Below are 24,921 nucleotides of genomic sequence, written 5' to 3'. Positions count from 1 at the left end.
CTCACTATCTTGCATTGCAACATTTCATCAATTTTACTCTGCCATCTATGTCCAGGGATATTAGCTACAGTGCCATGGGTTGTAAACTTCTTGATTATGTTGCACCGTGGACAAAGGAACATCAAGATCTCTGGAGATGAACTTGTAACCTTGTTATTTTTCAACAATTTTGGTTCTCAAGTCTTCAGACTCTGCTTTCGGTTCTCCATGTTTCGTGTAGCATACACAGACACAAATGCAAAGGTTGAGTCAACTTCTCCACTTTTTATCTGATTTCAGGTATGATTTTCATATTGACCACACCCGTTATTTGCCACAGGTGAGTTTGAACAAACATTACACGCTTGAAACAAAGTTTTTATCCACAATTTTGGAAAGGTGCCAACAATTTTCACCGCAGATCACAATGAGAATTTCTGTGAATCTTCGATGAACAATATTAAAAAAAAACAGCTTGGGGACCACTCTACTCTTGATAACCAGCCTTGCTAACACTGACAGCAAAGGGTTTCAGCCCCCAGTTGTCAGTTTTGCCTGGCTGGTTATAAAAAATACAGGGGAACCCACTTTTTTAAATTTATTTATTCATATATAGCGCAGGCTGATGAACATTCCTATCAGCTGTCGGTTGCTCTCACTTTTTATCACTTGAATATAACTCATCATGCTCCCCTGCTTGTGCTGATTGCCGACAGAGCAGAGGAGAATGATGTGAACCGTCTTCAGCACCAGGCGCCGGGGAAGAGGGCTAACTGTACCCCTGCTTCCTGGCGCCGCTGCATGTGGTACTGAAGCAGCACACGATTGCAACACGTGTGCCACAACTATTAAACACACGGACACGGGTATCTCTTGTACCGTTTTCTTCGGTACCAGAAATATCAGGACGTGTGAAACAGGTCTTAGTCTGATTTCATAAGTCCAATAAACATGGACTGTGAGCTGATTATAATACCTGGTCAGACCACCAGATCTCCTGAATTGACGTAATTTCCTCAGAGGCATATATGAGGCAGTTAGCTCTGGTCTGGAGACATGGCAGTTGGGTCAGGTTTTTTGATTGGAGCACAGTCCACGTTTCACGTACTTTTGAAACTGGCCTTACAAGTTACACTCTAGATCTGTCAGTCATTTGATGGTTCTGTTACTAGAATGAATGGTGCTTTATAGTGCCTCAGTACAGTAAATCATTCTGACTGACTGTAAAATTAGTTTATAGGAGGAGAGTCCATTACTTGTAGTGAGCAATTATAAAACATTCTGACCTACTTTCATGTAAAACTGAAGATCATTGGACTAACTCTAAGTTAATGCTGAAAAAGGATTGTGACACAAGACTGACTAGAACAGGGGTCTCAAACATGCGGGCCGAATGCGGCCCGATGCTGCTTCATGTGGCCCTCAGGCACTGTAGACCCCTTGGAATCCCTGTGCGGGTCAGCGGATGGGCCAACTGCAGCGTTTTATTTCAGCTGAATGTGCTTCCTGCCGCGGCTAACCCCTGTGCCTGCTGCTGAAGAGGAATTAATTGTGACGATCCATTTTTGGATCTGTGACAGATTTTCTTTGCATATTAAACCTTTTTTCCTTTCAGGCCATCAGGGGTTAATATCAGTTTCCCCCCCGGTGGCAGCTGGTGTAATTGCATGGCTGGTCTGTTTGCTATGCAGGTGATGACCACTCCCACCTTCCTTTAAAAGGTCACAAGGTGCTGCAGCTAACTGTTGGTGATACACTTCTTCTTTGGAGACCAACCAAGCTGATTGCAGTGGAGCTTCAGCTATTACCTTGTTCTGGTGCCTAACTCTGCTGTGTGGTGCATTGCAGCAGATAAAGCTAAGTTTTGTTTTCTAGTTGATTTAACCCTGAGATGTCTGTTTTATTGGTGCAGTTCACTTTTTTCCCTGTCTCACCTCCTGGGGAGGGGGTTGGGGGGTTTAGCTCAGGGCTAAACAGGAGATAGGGACAGGTCGGTGACTTGGGCCTCACTACCATCAAGTGTACCCCCAAGTTAAGGAAAGTTAGGGCACCCCCTTAGCCTGAGGGGTAGTTCAGGGGCCCAGGTTTCTCGTCCCCTGTTTTCCCATTACTGCCCCGTGACATTATTAGCAACCGACACATTTTTTTCTGGTGAGTCATGGCCCAAATGCAGGCCTTTGACCAACTGCTTCAGACCCTCACCGATGAGCTTGGGGTGCTGCGTGGTGAGGCGGTGCAGCAACTGCAGCAGTTGGTGGGGTTCTGGGCCTCGGCTCAGGTGCAGGCTCAACCAGAACCCAAGATATCTCTCCCTGACAGGTTTTCTGGAGGGAGAGATAAATTTAAATTTCTTGTTTTTTCAGGAAGCCTGTAAATTATACTTCAGTCTCCGCCCCCATTCATCAGGGAGTGAGGAACAGCGTGTGGGAATTATTGTCTCCCTTCTCAAGGGTGATCTCCAATCCTGGGCCTTCTCCCTGCCGACCGATTCGCCATCTTTACGGTCGGTGGATGGGTTTTTTGCGGCTCTGGCGCTGGTGCATGGAGATCCTGATGGCGTCTCCCTGGCGGAAACCCGACTCCGTAAGATCAAGAAGGGGACCGGCCTGCTGAGGAGTACTACTCAAACTTTAGGAGGTGGGCCACTGACACACAGTGGAATGACCCTGCCCATAGGAGTCATTTTGTGCAGGGTCTGTCCCCAAAGTTGCAGGATACTCTGTTGCAGTACGCCGCCCCCAGGTCATTGGAGGCAGCCATGTCCCTTGCCATCCGGGTGGATAGACGCCTCAGGGAGAGGCATACACCAAATGTGCCCCCGTAGTCCTTGTCATGGAAGAGGACACACCTGAGCAGTCGGAGGAACCCATGCAGGTGGGAGTAGTTGGTTCCCAAACGAGGTTGCCTGCGGTTTGCCGTGGGGTTGGGGCATGTTTTTACTCTGGGCAGACTGGTCATTTCATCGGAGTCTGCCCAGCTCGCGCCAAAATACCTGTGCCATCTAAAAAGCCGCATCCCCCTGGTCGGGTGGAGGAAGGCGACCAGGGAGTGTATATTTCCTCAGTTTCATCCCCTCAGTGTACCCTGTCAGCGGAAGTGGTGGTTGGCGGGTTAACTGAGGGCATAACGGTGCTTGTAGACAGTGGAGCAGGAGTCAATCTGGTGGATACTCACTTTGACCAGACCCATGGTCTGAGGTGTAGGACGCTAGCCAAACCCCTAAGCGTCCAGGCCATTGACTCTGTCCCACTTAGCCAGGGGAGGTTGACCAAAGTCGTGGATAATTTACATCTGCATAAAAAGACTCATCATGATGAGTCCCTGTCATGCTACGTCTTGGGGGGAATGCCAACACCCATCGTTTTAGGCCTCCGTTGGTTGAAAAAAACACAACCCGGTCATGGACTGGCAGTCCAGGGAAGTAGTCAGCTGGGGCCAGTCGTGTGAGGGCTGCTGCCCAGGGGCCACTGTCTCTGCCGTCATTCTACAACCGTCCCTTTCTTCTCCAGTGGGGGCAGCAGAGGTGCTGCCAGGGAGTAGGGGCAAGTCTCAACCCTCACCACATGCTAACCCTGAGTGTCAAGAGTCCTCTTAGGAGGAAGGGTCAGAGGAGGGTGGTGGCACCTTCTGTGCATTGTGGGGGTGTGAGTGTAATGACACATGGGGACGCCTCTGTTGTCAGTTCCTTGAAGAATTCACCGTCTTGTGGCAAACGTGTGTGTGGCAATAAACGTTCAGGTCCGGACCTGTGTGTGAACGAGTATGTAAGGGTGTCCACCAAAAACATCCGGTGGAAGTGTGCTGCTGGGGTCTGGAATTCTCGGGTGATCGGGCCGTATCGGGTGTCGGCCATTCTCGGCCGGAGGACTTACCAGCTGGAGTTACCCCCAGTAATGCCGATATACAACTCATTCCCCAGGTCGGCGCTCCGGAGATTTCTGGCACCTCAGGAGCATACGTTATTGTCACTTCCATCAGTCTGCGTTTGCCATAAACCTGAGAGTCAGGTGACTGGCGGGATGAACTCTGGTGGATCGAGGCGTCCTCACCGTAGGTTGTTTTCTGGTGAGGTGTGGTATTGAGGGTCCAGAAGCCCCTCATTGTAAGGGGGGTACTGTCATGATCCATTTTTGGATCTGTGGCAGATTTTGCTTTGCATTTTAAACCTTTATTCCTTTCAGGCCATCAGGGGTAATGCAGTTTTTCCCCCCAGTGGCTGCTGGTGTAGTTGCATGGCTGGTCTGTTTGCTATGCAGGTGGTGACCACGCCCACATTCCTTTAAAAGGTCACAAGGTGCTGCAGCTAACTGTTGGTGATACACTTCTTCTTTGGAGACCAACCAAGCTGGAGTCAGGAGCTGGCTGATTGCAGTGGAGCTTCAGCTATTACCTTGTTCTGGTGCCTAACTCTGCTGTGTGGTGCATTGCAGCAGATAAAGCTAAGTTTTGTTTTCTAGTTGATTTAACCCTGCGGTGTCTGTCTTAGCTTTCCTTTTGTTTTATTTTTGCAGTTCACTTTTTTCCCTGTCTCACCTCCTGGGGAGGGGGTTGGGGGGTTTAGCTCAGGGATGAACAGGAGATAGGGACAGGTCGGTGACTTGGGCCTCACTACCATGAAGTGTACCCCCAAGTTAAGGAAAGTCAGGGCACCCCCTTAACCTGAGGGGCAGTTCAGGGGCCCAGGTTCCTCGTCCCCTGTTTTCCCATTACTGCCCCGTGACATTAATATTCATGACTCTCCATGTCAAAGGGAGTGGAGAGCAGAGAAAATTCTATTCTCTTTAATAGAGGACACAGTAAGCGCAGCCACCGACTTCCTGCAGCTCCCGGGCAAGCACGTGTGCCCGCTAACTAAAGAGAATGAATATTCACTACTCTCCACGCCTACAGGAGAGGAGTGCAGTGAATATTCATTCCCTTAAGTAGCGGGCACACGTGATCACCCGGCTGCAGGAAGCTGGCTACTGATATTTAAGAGCAATGAATATTCAGTGCTCTCCACCCTATACTCCTGGCATGGAGAGCAGTAAGTATTCCGGCAGCTGTCCTCTGCTTGTAAGCAGCACATGACATCATTGTCACGCGCTGATTACAAGCATAAATCAGCTGCTGGCATCACGACAAGATGCTGCGAGGGAGCGCAGGGAAGCTAAGTAGGATGGTTTATGTTTTTTTTAACATTTTTCTGATGGGGGCCATGCATACCAGGATAAGGATGAGGGGGCCATGTATACCTGAATTGGGGACATATATATACCTGGATGGGGGATATTAGTACAGAACTGACCACATTTTTTGCTTCACTATTTTTTCTATTTTTCTTCTCTAAAACCTAGGAACATAACTACAATATGAAGACCTGGTTATGGGGACATAACTACAATATGGGGACATAACTACAATATGGCGACCTGGATAGAGACATATCTACAATATGGGGACATAACTACAATATGACGACCTGGATGGGGACATATCTACAACATGGGGACCTGAACATGGGAAAACAACTAAAATATGGGGACATAACTAAAATATGAGTGCCTATTTGTTAACACCACATCCATAACGACCCAAGCTCTAAAAATAAATTAAAAATACACAGCAAAAATGTTTAAAAAGTGTATAGTAAAAAACAATGGTATCACTAAAAATGTCACTTTGTCCTTCAAAGAATGTGGCGATCCAAATTAATTTTTTTTCTACATGCGGCCCATATACCCAGCCGAGTTTGAGACCCCTGGTCTAGAAGTATAAAATTCTACATACACTACTTAGCATTTATATATAATTTGGGAAAATTAATCTAAAAATGAGTTTCTTACCTTTTGTTCCTGAATCTGAGCCTTCACCACTTTATATTCTGCAGATGGTGATTTCTGATTGGCCACGAGCTCCTCCGTGTCTGTGAGCCAGCTCAGGATGGACTCAAGAGCATCTTGAAACCTGCCACAATGGAGAAGTGCTTCTTGAAGCTGTGCTGCACGCTGGGCAACCTGAAAGGACAGAGCTTTCCTTTAATCACTGATAACAGGGATCTGAGGATGGGAAACTTACAATCATACATGAATGAATGATGGCTATTTTTATAAATGAAAGCACATTGTTTTTCATGATGCATTCCATTTCTACCTTGTTATGAAAACTTCTCATGGTGCCAAATTCCAACCTGACAAACTGCATGAAACACCATAAGCGTATGTTCACATGCAGCATTGTTGGAGGTTTTTTTCTGTGTTTTTTTTCTGCAGAAAATAAGATGCGTTTTACAGTGCCAGCAGATGCTTTGAGATTTCAGAAATCTCTTGCAGGTGCTTGTTATTTCTTTTCCCAATTGGATTTGAGTATTGCGGCATTTTGTAAATCTGCAACATGTCAGGCTATGTTCACATTCAACGGTTTTGCAGCGTTTGTTTTTTTCCTGTAGCCAAAACCTGCTCTCTTGGCAGTAAAAATACATTCAAAACGCAGATTTACATGCATTTTTACAGTGTTTTTTTGGTGCAGATTACATGTGTACTTTATCGAATGTATGTGTTTAATAAAAATGTTTTATTCACCAAAAACGCAGCAAAACAGGTCTGATGCATTTTTTCAAGTCTTTTTGCACTTTCTCATTGCCTTCTATGGGTGAAAAAACAAGGCAAAACGCTGCAAAAACACTGAAAGAATTGACGTGTTGCAGATTTAAAAACATGCTGCAGTTCTCAAATGCAGTGAGGAATAAAAAAAACAAGCGTGTCCATGAGTGTCGAGGAGATTTCAGAAATTCTGATGGTACTTTAACACAGCATCTTCTATGCACAAAAAAATGCAGCAAAAACGCTGCATGTGAACATAGCCTCAATTCTTTCAGTGTTTTTGCCGCTTTATCATCCATAGAAAGTAATCGTACAAAAAAAAAAAAAAACACAGCTAAATTTGTTTTCATTTGCAGCATTGTTTGGTGAGTAAAACTAATTTTGTAGACATGCACTGTGACAGATCACATGTGTAATCCACAGCAAAAATGCAAAAAAAAAAATGCAGCAAAATCTGCATTTTGAATGCAGGATTTTTACTGCCAAGAGAGCATTTTTTGGCTTCAGAAAAAAAAAATGCTGCAAAAACGCTACGGGTGAACATAGCCTAACATGTCACCATGATAGAGGAGTATTGAGAATTGGTTATACTCTACCCAGACATGAGAAATATTGAGAGCATGGAAAAAAATAAAAAGCATGGCAACAAATCAGACATAATAAAACACTTCAGTAGGCACCTTTTTGTTTAGCGTATTCCACCGCGTGTTTACTTCCTCTAGATCATGTTCCAATTTCTGGGTGCTGGTGTTTTTAGCTGCACTTTGCACAAGTCCTTGACCCAACCAGTTCACGTCCTGTACACGAGCTTGAAGCGGTTCAATTTCTTCCTTTTGGAAAGTCTGAGGGTTCAATAAAATACATACAAATGAAGTGAAGAAAATCTTTTGTCATGAAGATGAACAGTTTTGATTAATTGGTTTGCATTTAACAAGAAAAACAGATTTAAAGGCGTTGTCTCAGACAAAATAACTGATTCGAGTGTCAGCGGTCTGTGCTCCGATCCCCTCGCATGAGAGAATCAGAGCACAGCTGCGGAGGAGACCAAGAGATTTATTTTTCCAACTCCTCCAATGCTGGCGTTCGCGGGAATCGCACTGCACTGGGGTGATATCTGAGTGCAGACTTATATGGGTGCATGCGAGCCAACTCTCGGATGCAATCGCAGCATGCCGTCGAATCGGTACGAGAAAATAATTGCACGTGAGCTGCCCCATAGAGTAACAATGGGCAGAGTGTAATCTAATTTTTTATCAGATTGCACTTGTCTGATTTATTTGCTCTTGTGAGTGAACCCTAAAGAGGGCTTTACACATACGATATCGCTAGCAATATCGCTAAAGCATCACCGATTTTGTGACGCAGCAGCGATATCGCTATGTGTGATACTTACCTCCGACCGGCTCCCCCGCTTCTGTCGCTGATTGCGCGAGATCGTGCAGCTCCATTTCTAGTCGAGCGCTTCCTGCTTGCGCCGACGAGCGACGCGTGGACGTGAGCGGGAGGACGACAGGATCGCCGCGTCTGAAAGGTAATAACGACTGCTGCTGCGTCGCTACATCGCTGTGAGATCTGCCTGTTTGGCAGCTCACTAGCGACCATTTAGCGATGCACCAGCGATCCTGACTGGGTCGTATCGTGGTCGGGACCGCTGGTGCATCGCTAAATGTAAAGGGGCCTTAAGGCTATTTTTAATTATTAATGGATCTTACTTACCCTTTAAATTTGTAGGGGAGAGGAATGTCTATTAGAAATAGTTAAAGTCCCATGAAAAATACAAAAATAAAATGTTTGCCATTGGATGGCCGATGGCCACAGATGAATTGTGAGCCAAGTACCTTAAAGGGGTATATATCAAGATTGAAACTATTCCTTATCCTTAGGCTAGGGGATAACTTCCTGGTCGCTGGGGGTCTGACTGCTGTGAACTCCACTAATCCTGAGAAATAAGGCTCTGAAAAGCCCCGGGTTAAAGTAGTGATGGTCGATCATGTGAATATATGGTCCATTCATTCTTATGGGAGTTCCAAAGACCAGTCAAACAGTGCGCATGATTGACCATGACTTCATTTACAAAGGACTTTTCAAAGACCAGGTACTTAGGATCGGTGGTGGTCGCAACGGTAAACCCCCCAGTGATCCGGAAGTTATACCCTATCCTATTGAAAGGGGATAACTTTCAAACATGAGAATATCCCTTTAATTTTAGAAGTGTAATCTATATAAGTAATGCAGTTTACATTTCATATATTCAACAATTGCATATATATTGGTACACAGCATGCTGCTGCACTCGTTGGCCTGTATATAATGCAGTCATAGCAACTTGCACCTGCTGAAAGACAGTATGCTTCATTCCTTTATAAGGTGCTGGTCAACCATTTTTTTTGTACAATTCAATGGTCCATCAATACGAGATAGACCCCTTTAAAGCAAATCTGTGTCTAAATAACCAGAAGTGATAATTTTCAACTGACAGTAATTCCTGAAGTTAAAGTGACTCCATAAAATGACATCAATAAACGGCGCATGTTGTAATCTGTCTACACAAATGTCTTTTTCGGCAACAACAAATAATCAACTCCCAATGTAGGAGAACCGTTCATCTATCCGTTTGAAAATGTTTTTATTTTTATCAAAATAATTGGATCAGAAATACTGTACTAACTTCTTTACCTTAATCTACAGTATGTCTCAGGACCAAGGAGTATGCCTTTACTATGCTAATATGGATGTCCTATGCGGTAAGTAATAATGAACATGTCAGTCAAAAGTGTGCCAAAAGGCTTGAGCACTGTCTATGTGCTCATGGGCAAATGAATGAGATATTTCTGATAGCCATGAGTCGGCCATAAAGCTGGTCAAATAGCTCCAAATGAAGCACAGGCTACTCTAACAATCTAGAATGGATGTGTATAATGGGTGAATGGTAGCTACACAGTCAAAATGTGGAGGAAGAGATGGAAATGGATAAAAATGAAGTAATAAGTCAGAGAAAGTTTAAGCTCACATGACCCTAATTCTCTCATCCAAGAAAATTGGTCCAATTATGCCAATCATGCTCTGACCAAACTTTGATCAGTGTAATCTAATTTTACTGGATGAGGAGAAGATGAAAAAAAAAAAAAAAGTCTCCATTTTCATTATTCTGCCAATCTGTGAAAATCAAACCGCACTTGGATGTCATTCGAGTGCAGTCTGATTTTTTCCATGGACTCACTGACTTGCATGGTCGAGCGCGATTCCATTTACGTATGAAAATTGCGCATACTGCGATCTTTTCTTTGGACAGACTTGGTCTGAGGAAAAAAAAAAATAAAAAAAATAATCGGATGTATACACGGTCTTATAGACTAACATTAGTCCATGCGTGATCCAATCTTTTGTTGGATTGCATTATGACCGATAATACAGTCACCTGCACGAGCTGAAAGTAACAGAAAACGTAGAAGGCCGTGATTATTCTTGATAATATGCATTATCTCAGAAGACATCTGTTTTTATAAGCAAACAGGTCAATGAAACCAAGAAACCCCAGAAGACATGATAGAAGAGGAGTGATGGGATCATCATAGTCATAAGGGAAGAGGTTAGGTCTTTTGCAATATGTTTAATTGGGACTTTCAAGATGCTTTGTGGGCTCATAAGTGATGCAAGCTTAGCTAGCCCCCTGGCAAGCTCAGAAGTGTTCCATATCTACCAGCTGCTTTCAAGCTCAAGTATTCAGTATGCGATTGTCATGGATTGTAGAGCGATCATTATCAGTGGTGACATACTAAATCGGTTCCTTTTTTAAACTCTCAAGGGAACAGTGATATACAGCACTATCAGAAAAGCTATTAGGAGCACAGCACAGATTAGCATCAAAAAATGTTATACTCAATAAGCTGTCCTTCTTAAGTAGCTCAGCTCTAAGTTGTGAATTGATACAGCGGAGTTTTTGTCCATGGCTTCCAATCAGATTGCAGCTTTCATTTTCTTCTGTGAAATGAGAGGGAAAATCGAATTGGTTTTACCTGCGGATTGCTCTGCGGTTTTGCCCTGCGGTTTTTCATCTCCTCAATGGAGGAGATGGCAAACCACGCAGAATCCGCAGAAAGAATTGACATGTCAATTCTTTCTGCGGTTTCAAAACCGCAGAAAAACCGCGCGGAAAAATCCGCACCGTCTGCACTGCGGTTTTTAATTCCCATAGGGAATAATGGTACTGTACACCGCAGCAAAAACTGCTGCGGATCCGCAGCGGCCAAATCCGCAGCGTGTGCACGTACCCTCAATGTTTCCATTTGGTTATAGGTCTTACAGTGAACGGCACAGTTCCCACAGACAGAACACAGAAACTGACTCGCTGGAAAATGCCACGTAGAATGTTACTGATCTTTTCACTGTATGACCAACACTACTGCTAATGTCTGACCGCATCACATTACACTGCTCCTGTGGTCAATATGACCAAATCCACTAACCACATTGGTCTTCACATAATATGACCATGTAGTGTACTCACAAAATCCTAGGAGAGGTATGAAGATACTGTGACTAAGCTCAAATGTTTTAAGTGGTTCCCTCTAAAATATCAGAAAATTGATCAATATCATAAAAACATGTTTCTGCCATAGGACAGAGAACAGCAGAATTTATTGGGGAAGAATTGTGCACTACTTATAATGTCCACTACCAAACAGCTGCTACCAGCAACGTCAGCAGCCAGATGTAACTAATACACGGAGCGCAACACCACCACTCATACATGTAGCAGCACATTACCTCTCATGGACAGAGTGGAAAATCACCACTCATACTTATAGCGGCACACCACCTCTCATACACCGAGAGGAACGCCACCTCACATACACAGAGAGGAACGCCACCTCACATACACAGAGAGGAACGCCACCTCACATACACAGAGAGGAACGCCACCTCACATACACAGAGAGGAACGCCACCTCACATACACAGAGAGGAACGCCACCTCACATACACCGAGAGGAACGCCACCTCACATACACCGAGAGGAACGCCACCTCACATACACCGAGAGGAACGCCACCTGACATACACAGAGAGGAACGCCACCTGACATACACAGAGAGGAACGCCACCTGACATACACAGAGAGGAACGCCACCTGACATACACAGAGAGGAACGCCACCTGACATACACAGAGAGGAACGCCACCTGACACACACAGAGAGGAACGCCACCTGACACACACAGAGAGGAACGCCACCTGACACACACAGAGAGGAACGCCACCTGACACACACAGAGAGGAACGCCACCTCACATACACAGAGAGGAACGCCACCTCACATACACAGAGAGGAACGCCACCTCACATACACAGAGAGGAACGCCACCTCACATACACAGAGAGGAACGCCACCTCACATACACAGAGAGGAACGCCACCTCACATACACAGAGAGGAACGCCACCTCACATACACAGAGAGGAACGCCACCTCACATACACAGAGAGGAACACCACCTCACATACACAGAGAGGAAAATCACATTACTCTCCAGCAACAGTGGCGCCGTCATCCTCTCTCCGCAGCTTTTGCCTTAGCCTCCCCCTCACAAAAACATGTCAGATTTAATATTAAAATCAGCAGGATGCAGAAAATGGGGGGGGGGGGGGGGTTTGTAAAAAATGAAGTATCATTTTAATAAATAGCTGCGTTTGGCTGCTGTGAAGGATCAGTAATCAATATAAAAGTAGTCAACAACTCCTTTTACTATCCTACTTTTCCAGATTACTGTCCTCCAGTGATTAATCGTAGAAGGCTGATCTCATTTGCTATGCATTAAGATCAAGCGTGAGGTCATTTTTTGCTTTGATGCATTGCCATAGCAATATAATAATATAGTGATATGGTCATATTAAGATAGCCCAATTGTTATATGGCAATGTCTGTGCAGCAAAACATTTTAAACCTCGAGGCCTTGAGAGAAGGGAGCTAGGTTTGGGAGACTGTCAGCCAGAAACCTGGAATTGTTATGTCCTGCATAGACTCAGACATACCGTACTGAATATATTGCTTAGGGGGGGGGGGGGGGGGGGTGTCACACTTGCGAGAAACTCGCATGAGTCTCGCATCTCAATACCCAGTGCTGCCGCCGACACTTAGACCGGAGAGCTCAACTGCATAGAAATACATGCAGCTGCACACTCCGGTCCCAAGTGCCAGCGGCAGTGCCAGGTATTGAGACTGGTGCGGGTTTCTCGCAAGTGTGACCCCGGTCTTACCGAGATCACATACATGGCAGCAATAGATTTATTTGTACTTAGCTCACAATGGTGCAATCCAACCAACAAAACTGCAGGATAAATATACAGTCATATGTTAAAGTTTGGGAACCCCTATTAATGTTAACCTTTTTTCTTTATAACAATTTTGGTTTTTGCAACAGCTATTTCAGTTTCATATATCTAATAACTGATGGACTCAGTTATATTTCTGGATTCAAATGAGGTTTATTGTACTAACAGAAAATGTGCAATCTGCATTTAAACAAAATTTGACTGATGCAAAAGTATGGGCACCCTTATCATTTTCTTGATTTGAACACTCCTAACTACTATTTACTGACTTCCTGAAGCACTAAATTGGTTTTGTAACCTCATTGAGCTTTGAACTTCATAGCCAGGTGTATCAAATCATGAGAAAAGGTATTTAAGGTGGCCACTTGCAAGTAGTTCTCCTATTTGATTCTCCTATGAAGAGTGGCATCATGGGCTCCTCAAAACCACTCTCAAATGATCTGAAAACAAAGATTATTCAACATAGCTTTTCAGGGGAAGGATACATAAAGTTGTCTCAGAGATTTAACCTGTCAGTTTCCACTGTGAGGAACATAGTAAGGAAATGGAAGAACACAGGTACAGTTCTTGTTAAGCCCAGAAGTGGCAGGCCAAGAAAAATATCAGAAAGGCAGAGAAGAATGGTGAGAACAGTCAAGGACAATCCACAGACCACCTCCAAAGACCTGCAGCATCATCTTGCTGCTGATGGTGTCACTGTGCATCGGTCAACAATACAGCGCTCTTTGCACAAGGAGAAGCTGTATGGGAGAGTGATGCGAAAGAAGCCGTTTCTGCAAGCACGCCACAAACAGAGTCGACTGAGGTATGCAAAAGCACATTTGGACAAGCCAGTTACATTTTGGAAGAAGGTCCTGTGGACTGATGAAACAAAGATTGAGTTGTTTGGTGATACAAAAAGGCGTTATGCATGGAGGCTAAAAAACACAGCATTCCAAGAAAAACACTTGCTACCCACAGTAAAATTTGGTGGAGGTTCCATCATGCTTTGGGGCTGTGTGGCCAATGCCGGCACCGGGAATCTTGTTAAAATTGAGGGTCGCATGGATTCAACTCAGTATCAGCAGATTCTTGACAATAATGTGCAAGAATCAGTGACGAAGTTGAAGTTACGCAGGGGATGGATATTTCAGCAAGACAATGATCCAAAACACCGCTCCAAATCTACTCAGACATTCATGCAGAGGAACAATTACAATGTTCTGGAATGGCCATCCCAGTCCCCAGACCTGAATATCATTGAACATCTGTGGGATGATTTGAAGCGGGCTGTCCATGCTCGGCAACCATCAAACTTAACTGAACTGGAATTGTTTTGTTAACAGGAATGGTCACAAATACCTTCATCCAGGATCCATGAACTCATTAATAGCTACAGGAAGCGACTAGAGGCTGTTATTTTTGCAAAAGGAGGATCTACGAAATATTAATGTCACTTTTATGTTGAGGTGCCCATACTTTTGCACCGGTCAAATTTTGTTTAAATGCAGATTGCACATTTTCTGTTAGTACAATAAACCTCATTTGAATCCAGAAATATAACTAAGTCCATCAGTTATTAGATATATGAAACTGAAATAGCTGTTGCAAAAACCAAAATTGTTATAAAGAAAAAAGGTTAACATTAATAGGGGTGCCCAAACTTTAACATATGACTGTAAATGGTTTTCCCTAGATGTTCAAAGTAACAAGGTACTAAAGTGCATGTGCAAAAATAGAGGTAAAGTAAAATGCAATATTTACCCAAGAATATGTCTGTGCAACCGTGTCCCCTATGCGCATTTCGGCACTTTCCTTCTTCTTCTGTGCAACCGTGTCCTCTACAAAACGCACGTAGGGGACACGGTTGCAGACATATGCTTGGGTAAATATCATTGCGCTTTACTTCTACCTCTATTTTTGTACATGCACTTTAGTACTTTATGTTACTTTGCCCATCTAGGGACAAACATTTATAATTATTTTAATATAGAGGTTTCTTTATTATTATCTTTTTTCCCCCATGCATAATATCTATTTTGTGTACCGCTGCATTGGTTTCAGCTGGTCTATTTATGTACATGTATATTATTTATGCATGATGTATTGTTAATAAACTTTTGGATTTTATATACTTTATGGTTTGGTCGTATCGGCACAATTTCTTTATATAATATATTTTTGGCATTTCGTGCTTGACCTCCCCTTTTTTTTTGTCCTCTGCCTTATTTATAGGCATACTTTGGATTTCCTTCGGTGTCCTTCTTAGGCTATATCCAAAACTTTGCATTATTCCAATACTTGCAATCATTTACAATAGCCCAGCACAATCTTATGCCCAAGAAAAATTTATTCTGTTATTAGTATTACCATCCAGATCTTTTAACAATGTCTCACGCAGTTTCACAGTATCTAAAGGAACAAAAAAAATATTTGTTCAACCACCACCCTTTACTTTAGAGCCAAGAGGCTACTCCCTACCTGCAGGTCTGTGCTACCAATATACTGCACAGCTGCATCTGATTTTTTAGACACTCAATTTTTCAAGCACTGAAATGGAAGGAGAACCGAACGTAGTTGAGGCTGTGTGCCCACGTAGCGTTTTTTTAAACATTTCTGCAGCGCTTTTAGACAAGCGTTTCTGCTGCGGAAATGCTTAAGAAAAGCATCCAATTAATTATAATGGAAAACACACAAGTTGTGCTAATGGTGCGTTTTTTCCGCTGCGGAAATGCTAAGCGGAAAAAAACGCAGCATGTTCATTAATTTTGCGGAAATGCACGAGTTTCCGCATACATTCAATTGCATTGCAAAAACACTTAACAAAAGTGTCAAAAACGCTTACAAAAGCGCTTAATAAAACACATGCGTTTTCCCGGGAAGAGGGTGTGCGTTTCTGCTCAGGAATATTCTGCATCAAAAACGCTACGTGGGCACATAGCCTAAAAGTCTCCAAGATGCCATACATCAGTGATCACTGGGCCCTGATACCATGAAATAGAGAACAACTATGAAAAAAAAAAATGGGAGTTGTCAAGTACCAAGTAAAAATCTACAGTGCAGAGGAACAATTGCCACCTTCAATGCTATTTTTTATCAAATGCCTTTGGCTTTAGTAAGATTTACATGTACTCATGAATTCTCTTTAAAACAATTTGTGATGGATATAACATTTCGTCAAAAATGGAAAGTGTGCTTCATTTATATAGAGAAGACTATGTTCTTTATTGTTAAAAAAAAACTTCATAATGAATACTACTATATGGATGCAAAATAGACTGGAAGAGCTTGTAAGACCCATGTCAATGGTCAAAGTTAGAATTTTTATTTCAAAAACACATTATATATATATCTATATATGCCAGCATCAAATTCCTAGGTGGACTTGACTATGTTTCTCTTTGGATCTGCCAAGACATGAATCTGAACAGCTTAGGCCAATAATACGGCAAAAAATCATCTTAAAAAGGGAACATTCTATTATGCTGTATTTATTACTCCAATTTGCCCTGCATGGGTGTCGCTAGTCTTCATCCTACATCATCCACACAGTGTTACCCTTCATGCTCTTGTGCAAGAGCACATCTCTCTGCCCTACCAAGATTAGAGCAAAGTACTGTAATGCACATGCGCCAGCGCTTTTTGACTTTTCCCTTGCGCGTTACAGTACTTTGTTCTGCCCAGGATGAAGACCAGTGACATCCATTGGACCGGTTCACCCTGTAGGTGAGTATAATAAAAGGTGGGGGGTTTTTGTATTGCAGAGAGAATTGGAGTCATATATAAAGCATTATAGAATGCTGTCACATGGGACTGAAAGGTGGTGGCCGAAGGTTACATGGGAAAAACCTGGTGACAGGTTCCCTTTAGGCTATGTGCACACGTGCGGAATTCCAGCGGATTTTATGCGTTTTTTTGCCGCATTTTTTCGCTGCGAAAACGCATAAAATAAGCAACCCATTGTATTCAATGGCATTCCGCACATGCTGTGCTAATGCTGCGTAGTTCTCCGCAGCGGAATCGCATCGCGGAAAAATACGCAACATGCTCATTCTTTTTGCGGAATCGCGGGAATTCCGCACACATAGGAATGCATTGTTCAGTTTACTTTCCGTGTGTGGCAATGCCCACCATGCACAAAATAAGCGGAAAATGTGGGGATGGTACCCAGGGTCTAGAGGAGAGGAGACTGTCCTCCAGGCCCTGGGTACCATTATCCCTGTTAGAAAATAGAATTAAAATAAAAAATCGTGATATTCTCACCTTCCGGCATCCCCCGCAGCGTCCCCAGGCCTCAGCAATGTTCCCGGGAAGTCCCGTTCCTATCGATGCCTTGAGACAATGACCTGTGATGATGTAGCGGTCTCGCGTGATGCTACGTCATCTGGGGTCATTGTCGCAAGGCATCGCTGGGAATGGGACTTGCCGGGAGCATCGCTGAGGCCTGGGGACGCTGCAGGGGACGCCAGAAGGTGAGAAATACACGTTTTTTTTTATTATTATTATTTTTAACATTATATCTTTTTACTACTGATGCTGCATAGCCAGCCTCAATAGTAAAAAGTTGGTCACACTTGTCGAGTGCTATGTTTGACAAGTGTAACCAACCTATCAGTTTTCCAAGCGATGCTACAGATCGCTTGGAAAACGCTAGTATTCTGCAAGGTAATTACGCTTGCAAAACGCTAGTTTTTGCAGGATTTACGCAAGCAGATTTCTCGTGTATTTCCCACGGCAGGGAGTTGCGAAATTGCCCTGGAAATTTCCGCAGAATTTCCACACGTGTGCACATAGCCTTAAATGAGTTGTATGGTCAATAATATCAATTTTGTCTACCAGTCTACCTACTTGATAACTGGCACAACCAGGCACAGTCTATTGACAACAGAATCTCCTACAACTGCTAGTTGTCAGCTTTAGACAATCCCTACTTGTTAGAATGTTCCCATTACATTAAGCTGATCACACACTATTCCACTGCTGGGATCCCAGCGATCAATTTCAACTAGTGGGAAAATCCACATATAGGCCCTGACTGATCTTGACAAAGAGATGGGGTATAATGCAAGGCACATAATTAAGAGGCAAATGCTTTTTAACAAATCAGTCAAATAGCAAAGTGGCATGTACCTCTGTGTGCGTCTCACCACGATCTTAGTTCATGTCTAAGATTTGTGGCGTAGCAAACGCCGCTGCCCTCCATGACCCAGCTGTACCCTCTTTGTGAGAGATGGGCAAAAATGGCGTGCAAACACTAAAGATTGCAAAATTTTTATCTCGCACTGAATAAACATTTTGCAACTTTTCAAAGTTTTTACACCAAAATTCTGGTGAAAAAGGTTTGATGAGTCAGGGACTAAGTGCTCAGTTTCCCTGCAGCAGCACCTTATAGCATAGAAAGAATTGCACAGGGTCCATTCCAGTCAATGGGTCAGTATAATAAAGGATAGGTCTTAGGCTATGTGCACACGTAGTTTTAGGTCCTGCGGATTTGGAAAAATCTGCAGGAAAATTCTCAGGTCAAAAGACCTGCGGATTACCTGCCGATTAGCCTGTGGTTTAGCCCTGCTGTTTCACACCTCTACAATGGAGAAGGTGTGAAACAGCAGCGGAATCCGCACAAAGAATTGACATGCTGCGGATTTGAACCCGCGGAAAAATCCGCAGCATGTGCAGAGCGTTTTTCAGTTTACCATTGAAAATAATGGTACTGTACAACACACCTAAATCTGCTGCGGACCCGCAGAGCCTGAAAGGCTGCGGATCCGCTGCAGAATCCGCACTGTGAGCACATAGCCTTACACAGCAAGTATTCCTCGTAAAAAAAAAAAAGAAAAAAAAGAAAACATTCTAGCCAAACAATCCAGAAAAGAGACTCATTCCCTATTACCTTAGAATTTGCTAATAGATTTACAGTATAACATTTGACAACTCTTCATTTAGAAGCAAAAGGTTTCCTATCTCTTGCAACCAGTGAGAACAGTTATAGCGTGATATATTCAGGGTAGGTGGGGAAGCCTAAATGCACATCCATGTACTGCAGAGTTTACATAAAAGTGTGTATTGTGCTTTTCAGAGCGCATCACTTCAAAGTGATGGTAATGTGACATGGTTAAATAATAGCTGGTATGTTTTACAATTAAATGTATCCTTCCTTCACTTGAGGAACAATAAAGGCTGTGTACAGCATTTCCAACACAGCATTTAGTATGCAGTGAAAAAATCTGAGCTAGGCTGTGTTTCTGCAGATGAAAGAACAGAACACGCACACAAATTGTTTATATATCCTAAGAAAAGTTTAAATCTGGCCATTGTGCAGAATCAAAGCCATAAACATGCCCGGGTAAGTGCATTGTTAGAGAGTCACAGACAATGACCACTGTTCCTAACAGCTGGCAGCAATCAGGGCTGGTAGATTGGTGCCATTTATCTGCTGACCATGTAACCTTTCCAAAATGAGCCCTTATTAGCATTTAACCAATTGCTATGTGCTAGAAGGTCCGGAGCAGACATCTGTTCAACACAGCCTGGCGATGCACATGTGGATTGTTTGACAATAGTGGAATGGAATAGTTTACTGAAAATAGCTGTTATGTGAAACATGAGGGTCCCAATAACATGCCCTTCTAAACTGTTTTAGCAGGACATTCAGTACTAACCCTGAGCCCCTTATTTACAGCATGGTGGAGAACATCAACATAAACGCATGGGCCATAAATTACAGAAAATTTGAAATTACCTTTGAACACAAAGATTCAGTCGATGCTTGCCCTTTTTGTAATTCTTTGGTCCAAAATTTATGATCCCTCATAGGAATAGTTTTTGGGTGCATAACTGTACATTTATGACGTTCAGTAGAACTCAGCACACCCAAGGATCCTGTACGTGCCAGCTTGATATGTTTAAGATTAGGCCTTGGAAGATCCACATCGTAATTGCTACCACTTGAGGAAGAATTAACTCCATTGTAAACAGCCAAGCCATTAGACACATAGTCTACCTGATGTTTCCTCCTGACTTGGTCATACATGTAACTCTGATCACCTTCGTCAAACAAGTTAAAGCTATCCTCCAGATGAATACAGTCCTCACAGGGAACAGAGCATTCACTATCCATGTCAGAATTAAAGGCACTGTGGAATTCGGGGCTCTTGGGATCTGTAATGCTACAAGCAATCAGGCTAAAATCTAAGTTGTTCTGGACTTTTGCATATAAAAGGAAAGGAGAATGTTGGGCGCAGTCAGAAGTCTCAGGATATAGCTGGTTCACCATGTTGCTACTTTCTTCACAAGGCAAAGAAACTTCTGGCCCTTCAAGATCTATAACAGTGGGATCTGCTTTTTCATCTCCATCAGCTTGGGGACTGCACAACCCAGAGTCATCCTCTGATGTTAAAGAATGTGTTTCCTTTCTACATGTATTCAATGTATCACTTGTAGGACTTTCAACATAAGAGCCTTCATTTCTACTGACGTAGTCTGCTAAATTCACAGGTACAAAAATCCTCCAAGACCTCCGGTGCTCCCTCTTGTCTGTTTTATGTCTATTCCTGGTTCCTCCACCGGGGCGGTTGATCTCTCTATTAAGTTTGAGGGCATCAAAAATCATTTTCTCATCCAGTTTGCTTGGTTCCAAATCCCGATTTCTGATTTCGCTGTTACACACGAGCACACCATTGCTGCACAGTGTGCTGCTGTCCAGCGTCCTATTGCTATAAGGCAAGGTACGATCTGTAAAATGCCGTGAGGTAAGGCTTCCTTTACTACCAGAGTCAATCTGTTCATTTAAACGCACAGTGTCGTAAATGGACCTCTGGGGGACATAACAATCTTCAATGTTTAGATCCTCTTCCTCTGCCTTTCCAATACATGTCGGATTTTGTCTCAGACAATCTGGCCTGCTTAATGGCTTACCCATACTGTTACAAGTGCAATGGCAGAGAAAAGAAACAAATAGAAAAAACTAGGCAAATTTTAACATTTGTGAAATGATAAATACCTCAAAACATTTTTAAGATCTGATCTGGCTCCATTCACTATTCATTTTAAAATATACTTAGCAAAAACCGTAAGGTGCTCCATTAATGGTCAGTACTATGCAGTCCCTTTTCCTTGGCAGAACTTGCAGGTTATGGCACGTATCCACAAATGAAACCATTCAAAGCCTTGCGTAACATGATTGCTGGGAGATCCCAATCCTGTGCAGATAATTGGTTAACTGTAATCCATTTAAATGGCTTGTATGAAGTAGCCAGCAAGAGGCAGTGCAGCGTTTTAAGAAAAGGTCTATAACCAGGGCCATGCGAGGGACGTGCAGTGCAACAAAGTAAAACCGTTATCCGGAGTCATCAGTTAATTCCTCTTTGGCAACAGTTTGTGATGTTCACTTTGCTCTCTCGCTGAACACTTCTATGTCCCGTGATCTTTATAATAATCTTCCCATAAATAGACCGGTTGGCAAATTGAACAGCTCCTGTATGGAAGAGGACCGTGAGATCTCCTGGTAACACCAAAAAAGCAGCATCCTCTATTTCCGCTGAAGGCACAAAGTAAGGTAAAATATAAAATATTCACAGTTTAATCCCTGAAGCCAACAAAGTAGAAGAAATCCAAACTACACAGATGGGTGACTTGCTGCTCTGTACAATCCAGTGTCTGATCAGCTGTGCAGCTCTTGTCTGGCTGCTCCTGAACTGACAGGCAACCTCCTCACAGTGAGCCCAAGAAGGAACGCCCTTCTGATTCCTTAAGCAACATCTGCTCCTAGCCCATTCCTGCTCCCAGCTATTGTGCTATTGGTAGGTGACTGACCTCTGGGCACTGCCCATATGTTGCATGCCCTACATCGCTCCAATTTGCTTTAACTATTTACTTTGTGCTAAGTAGGCGGCCTGAACAATACCTGGAGATTGAGGCACAGCCGAGCTACTGATTGCTGACAGGTCCATGTAAACCTACACCACCTACACACATCAAAGAGGGAATTGTACATTCACATGGAAGCAGCTACTCACTACTGTGGAAGGCTTTACACAAGCAACTAATAAATGTACTTCTACAGACTTCAATATTAGCTATCTGCAAATGACAACTTATTACGTTCCTACTACGGAAATAAAGATGTCACATATTAAAGGGACTATGTCACTAGGTTTTTGTTACCACACCTGAGACCCTGATTCCAGTGACATAAGTGGACTTCTTCCTGTAATTGTAATAAAAATCACTACTTTATCTGCTGCAGATTTACCAGTTTTTTAAATATTGAGATTGGTATAACTATGCCCACATTACGAGAGCTTAGCGCACAAAAAATATGCCCTGACCGAATCTGAGATCACAAAAAATGGAGACGCTACGAGTATCAGAAAATGACTCTTTTTTTTAGAACAATTTGTAATTTTTTTTGACCACTTAATTAAAAAATAAACTAGGCATGTTTGGTGTCTATGAACTCGTAATGACCTGGAGAATCATAATGGCAGGTCAGTTTTAGCTTTCAGTGAACCTAGTAAAAAAGCCAAACAAAAAACAAGTGTGGTATTGCACTTTTTTTGCAATTTCACCGCACTTGGATTTTTTTTCCCGTTTTCTAGTACACGATATGTTGGGGTGCGAAAAACGAAAATACAAAACCGAAAAAAGCTCCGGGGGATAAATAAAATATTCCTGTGCTGAGATAATCTTTTAATTGTGCCCCGGCTATGTACTGTGTAATGGCTGTGTCTGAGGGTACAGTGACATGGTCTGATCATACCACAGCTCCTGGGCAGTGGAGGGGTGGAGAAAAAGAGTATACAGATATTACAGCATGGGATCGCAGCTGATTATTTTTGTGAGATAAAACATTTCCCTGTCTGACTTTAAACAATGTTTTATTGCAAAGAAAGAATCAGCTGTGATCCCCTGTTGTCCTGTCTGTATGCTCTTTTCCTTCCTCCCCTTTCCAGGAGCTGTGGTATGATCAGACCATGTTCCTGTATGGTCAGACACAACCATTACACAGTACACAGCAGGGCACATTGATAAGATTATCTCAGCACAGGAACATTTTATTTAACCCCTTCACGCCGCAGCCAATTTTCCTTTTTGTATTTCTGTTTTTCGCTCCCCTTCTTCCCACAGACATAACTTTATTTTTCCGTCAATATGGCCATGTGAGTGCTTGTTTTTTGCAGGACAACTTGTAGTTTTGAACAACACCATTGGTTTTACCATATACTGTACAGAAAAATGGGAAAAAAATTAAGTGTAGTGAAACTGCAAAAAAGTACAATTCCACATTTGTTTTTTTTTTGTTCACCAAATGCTAAAACTGACCTGTCATTCTGATTCTCCAGGTCATTACGAGTTCATAGACACCAAACATGTCTAGGTTCTTTTTTATTTAAATGGTGGAAAAAAAAATCAAAGTTTGTTAAAAAAAAAAAATAAATTCTGAGACCCGCAGCACCTCCATTATGCGTGATCTGGGGCTGGGTTAGGGCTTGTTTTTTGCACGCACAGCTGACATTTTTATTGACACCATTTTGGTGCAGATACGTTCTTTTGGTCGCCCGTTATTGCATTTTAATGCAATGTTGATGCGACCAAAAAAACTTAATTCTGGCGTGTGACTTTTTTTTTCCTAATTACGCTGTTTATTGATTAGATTAATTCTTTTTATATATTGATAGACTGGGTGATTCTGAACGCTATCATACCAAGTATGTGTATTTTTTAATTTTTTAATTGTTTTATTTTGAATGGGGCGAATGATGGCTGATTTATACTTTTATTACTTTTTTTAATATTTTGAAAATTTTGTTTTTACTTTTCACTTGCTTCAGTAGTCTCCATGGAAGACTAGAAGCTGCAATCATCCGATCACTTGTGCTACATAGAGCAGGACTTCAGCCACACTCTGTGTAGCAGAAAAGCTCACTTGCTACACTCCCTGACAGAAGTTGTGTCACTTATCCATGTTATGTAAATAAAAGCTTATAACCTGACGTTAAATTCATCCATTGGTTGTATAAATTATTCTTTTGAAAGCTGAAACCCTCCGTAATGTGGTTTAGGTTAAGAAAATAAATTGGCATCAATGCAGAAATATTGATCATTTAATGGACACAGAATGGTCAGATTTTGGCAAGACAAAAGTATTGTCGCCTGGTCATATAATGCACCAATCCTAGTTTACATCCTCACCTGTGCTCAGTAAATGATTGGTTAATTAGTGGGTGTGTATAAAAAGAAACCCAGCACCCCAGACCTTCACTTTAGCTCTGACAACATGCCAAAAATCCACCCTGCGATTATCAAGAGGCTGAAGACCAGATCCACTGCAGAGGTGGCTGGCACCTTTAATGTGTCTTAGTGTCAAGTACAAAGAATTAAAAAAAAGATTCGAAGAGACTGGAGATGTGCTTGACAAGCCCAGGTCCAGCAGATCCCACAAGACAACTGCTCAGGAGGAAAGTTTGTTGATTAGAAAATCCAAAGCAAGCCCCTCTTCCACTGCAGCAGAGCTCCAACAGGCCTGGTCACCTCAAGTCCCTGTGTCAACTAGAACAGTTCGTAGGATTCTGTCTCGAAATGGTCTCCATGGTTGATTCAGTGCCCAGAAGCCAGCACTAAACAAAAGGCAAATAAAAAACCGTGTGGCATTTGCAAAGTCCCACAGCCTGTTAAACAGATGGACGCTGGAAAAGTGGCAGAAGGTGGATTTCTCTGATGAATCTTCAGTAGAATTACACCACAGCCGCTGCAAATACTGCAGATCTACTGGAGCCCATATGGATCCAAAATACACCCAGAAAACAGTTAAATTTGGTGGTGGAAAGATCATGGTCTGGGGTTACATTCTGTATGGGAGTGTGCGAAACGTTTGCAAGGTGGAAGGCAATATCAATAGCCTAAAATATCAAGAAGTATTAGCTACCTCTTATATTCCAAATCATAAAAGGGGTCAAATTCTGCAGCAAGATGGTGCTCCATGTCAAACATCCATCTCTACAACAAAGTTCCTCCAGGCAAAAAAGATCAAGGTGCTCAAGGACTGGCCAGCC

The 24,921-nt window shown here is 42.8% G+C and overlaps 1 protein-coding gene across 8 annotated transcripts in view; it reads right to left on the bottom strand.

Moving 5' to 3' along the window:
- Positions 1 to 24,921, bottom strand: part of DST (dystonin) — a 732,471-nt gene that overhangs the window by 183,882 nt on the left and 523,668 nt on the right. For all 8 annotated transcript variants that reach the window (XM_073589123.1, XM_073589125.1, XM_073589124.1 and 5 more), the window contains 2 exons: positions 7,241 to 7,402; positions 5,805 to 5,975 (listed from right to left, as the gene is read on the bottom strand). In XM_073589123.1, coding sequence (XP_073445224.1) covers positions 5,805 to 5,975; positions 7,241 to 7,402 — 333 coding nt within the window. The remainder of the gene's footprint in view (positions 1 to 5,804; positions 5,976 to 7,240; positions 7,403 to 24,921) is intronic.

The sequence above is a fragment of the Dendrobates tinctorius genome, unplaced genomic scaffold (genome assembly GCF_039654945.1).
Source record: "Dendrobates tinctorius isolate UK_male_01 unplaced genomic scaffold, ASM3965494v1 ptg000107l, whole genome shotgun sequence".
Lineage (NCBI taxonomy): Eukaryota > Metazoa > Chordata > Amphibia > Anura > Dendrobatidae > Dendrobates > Dendrobates tinctorius.
The sequence above is the reverse complement of the archived record's forward strand: the minus strand, read 5'-3'. Positions and strand labels throughout refer to the sequence as shown.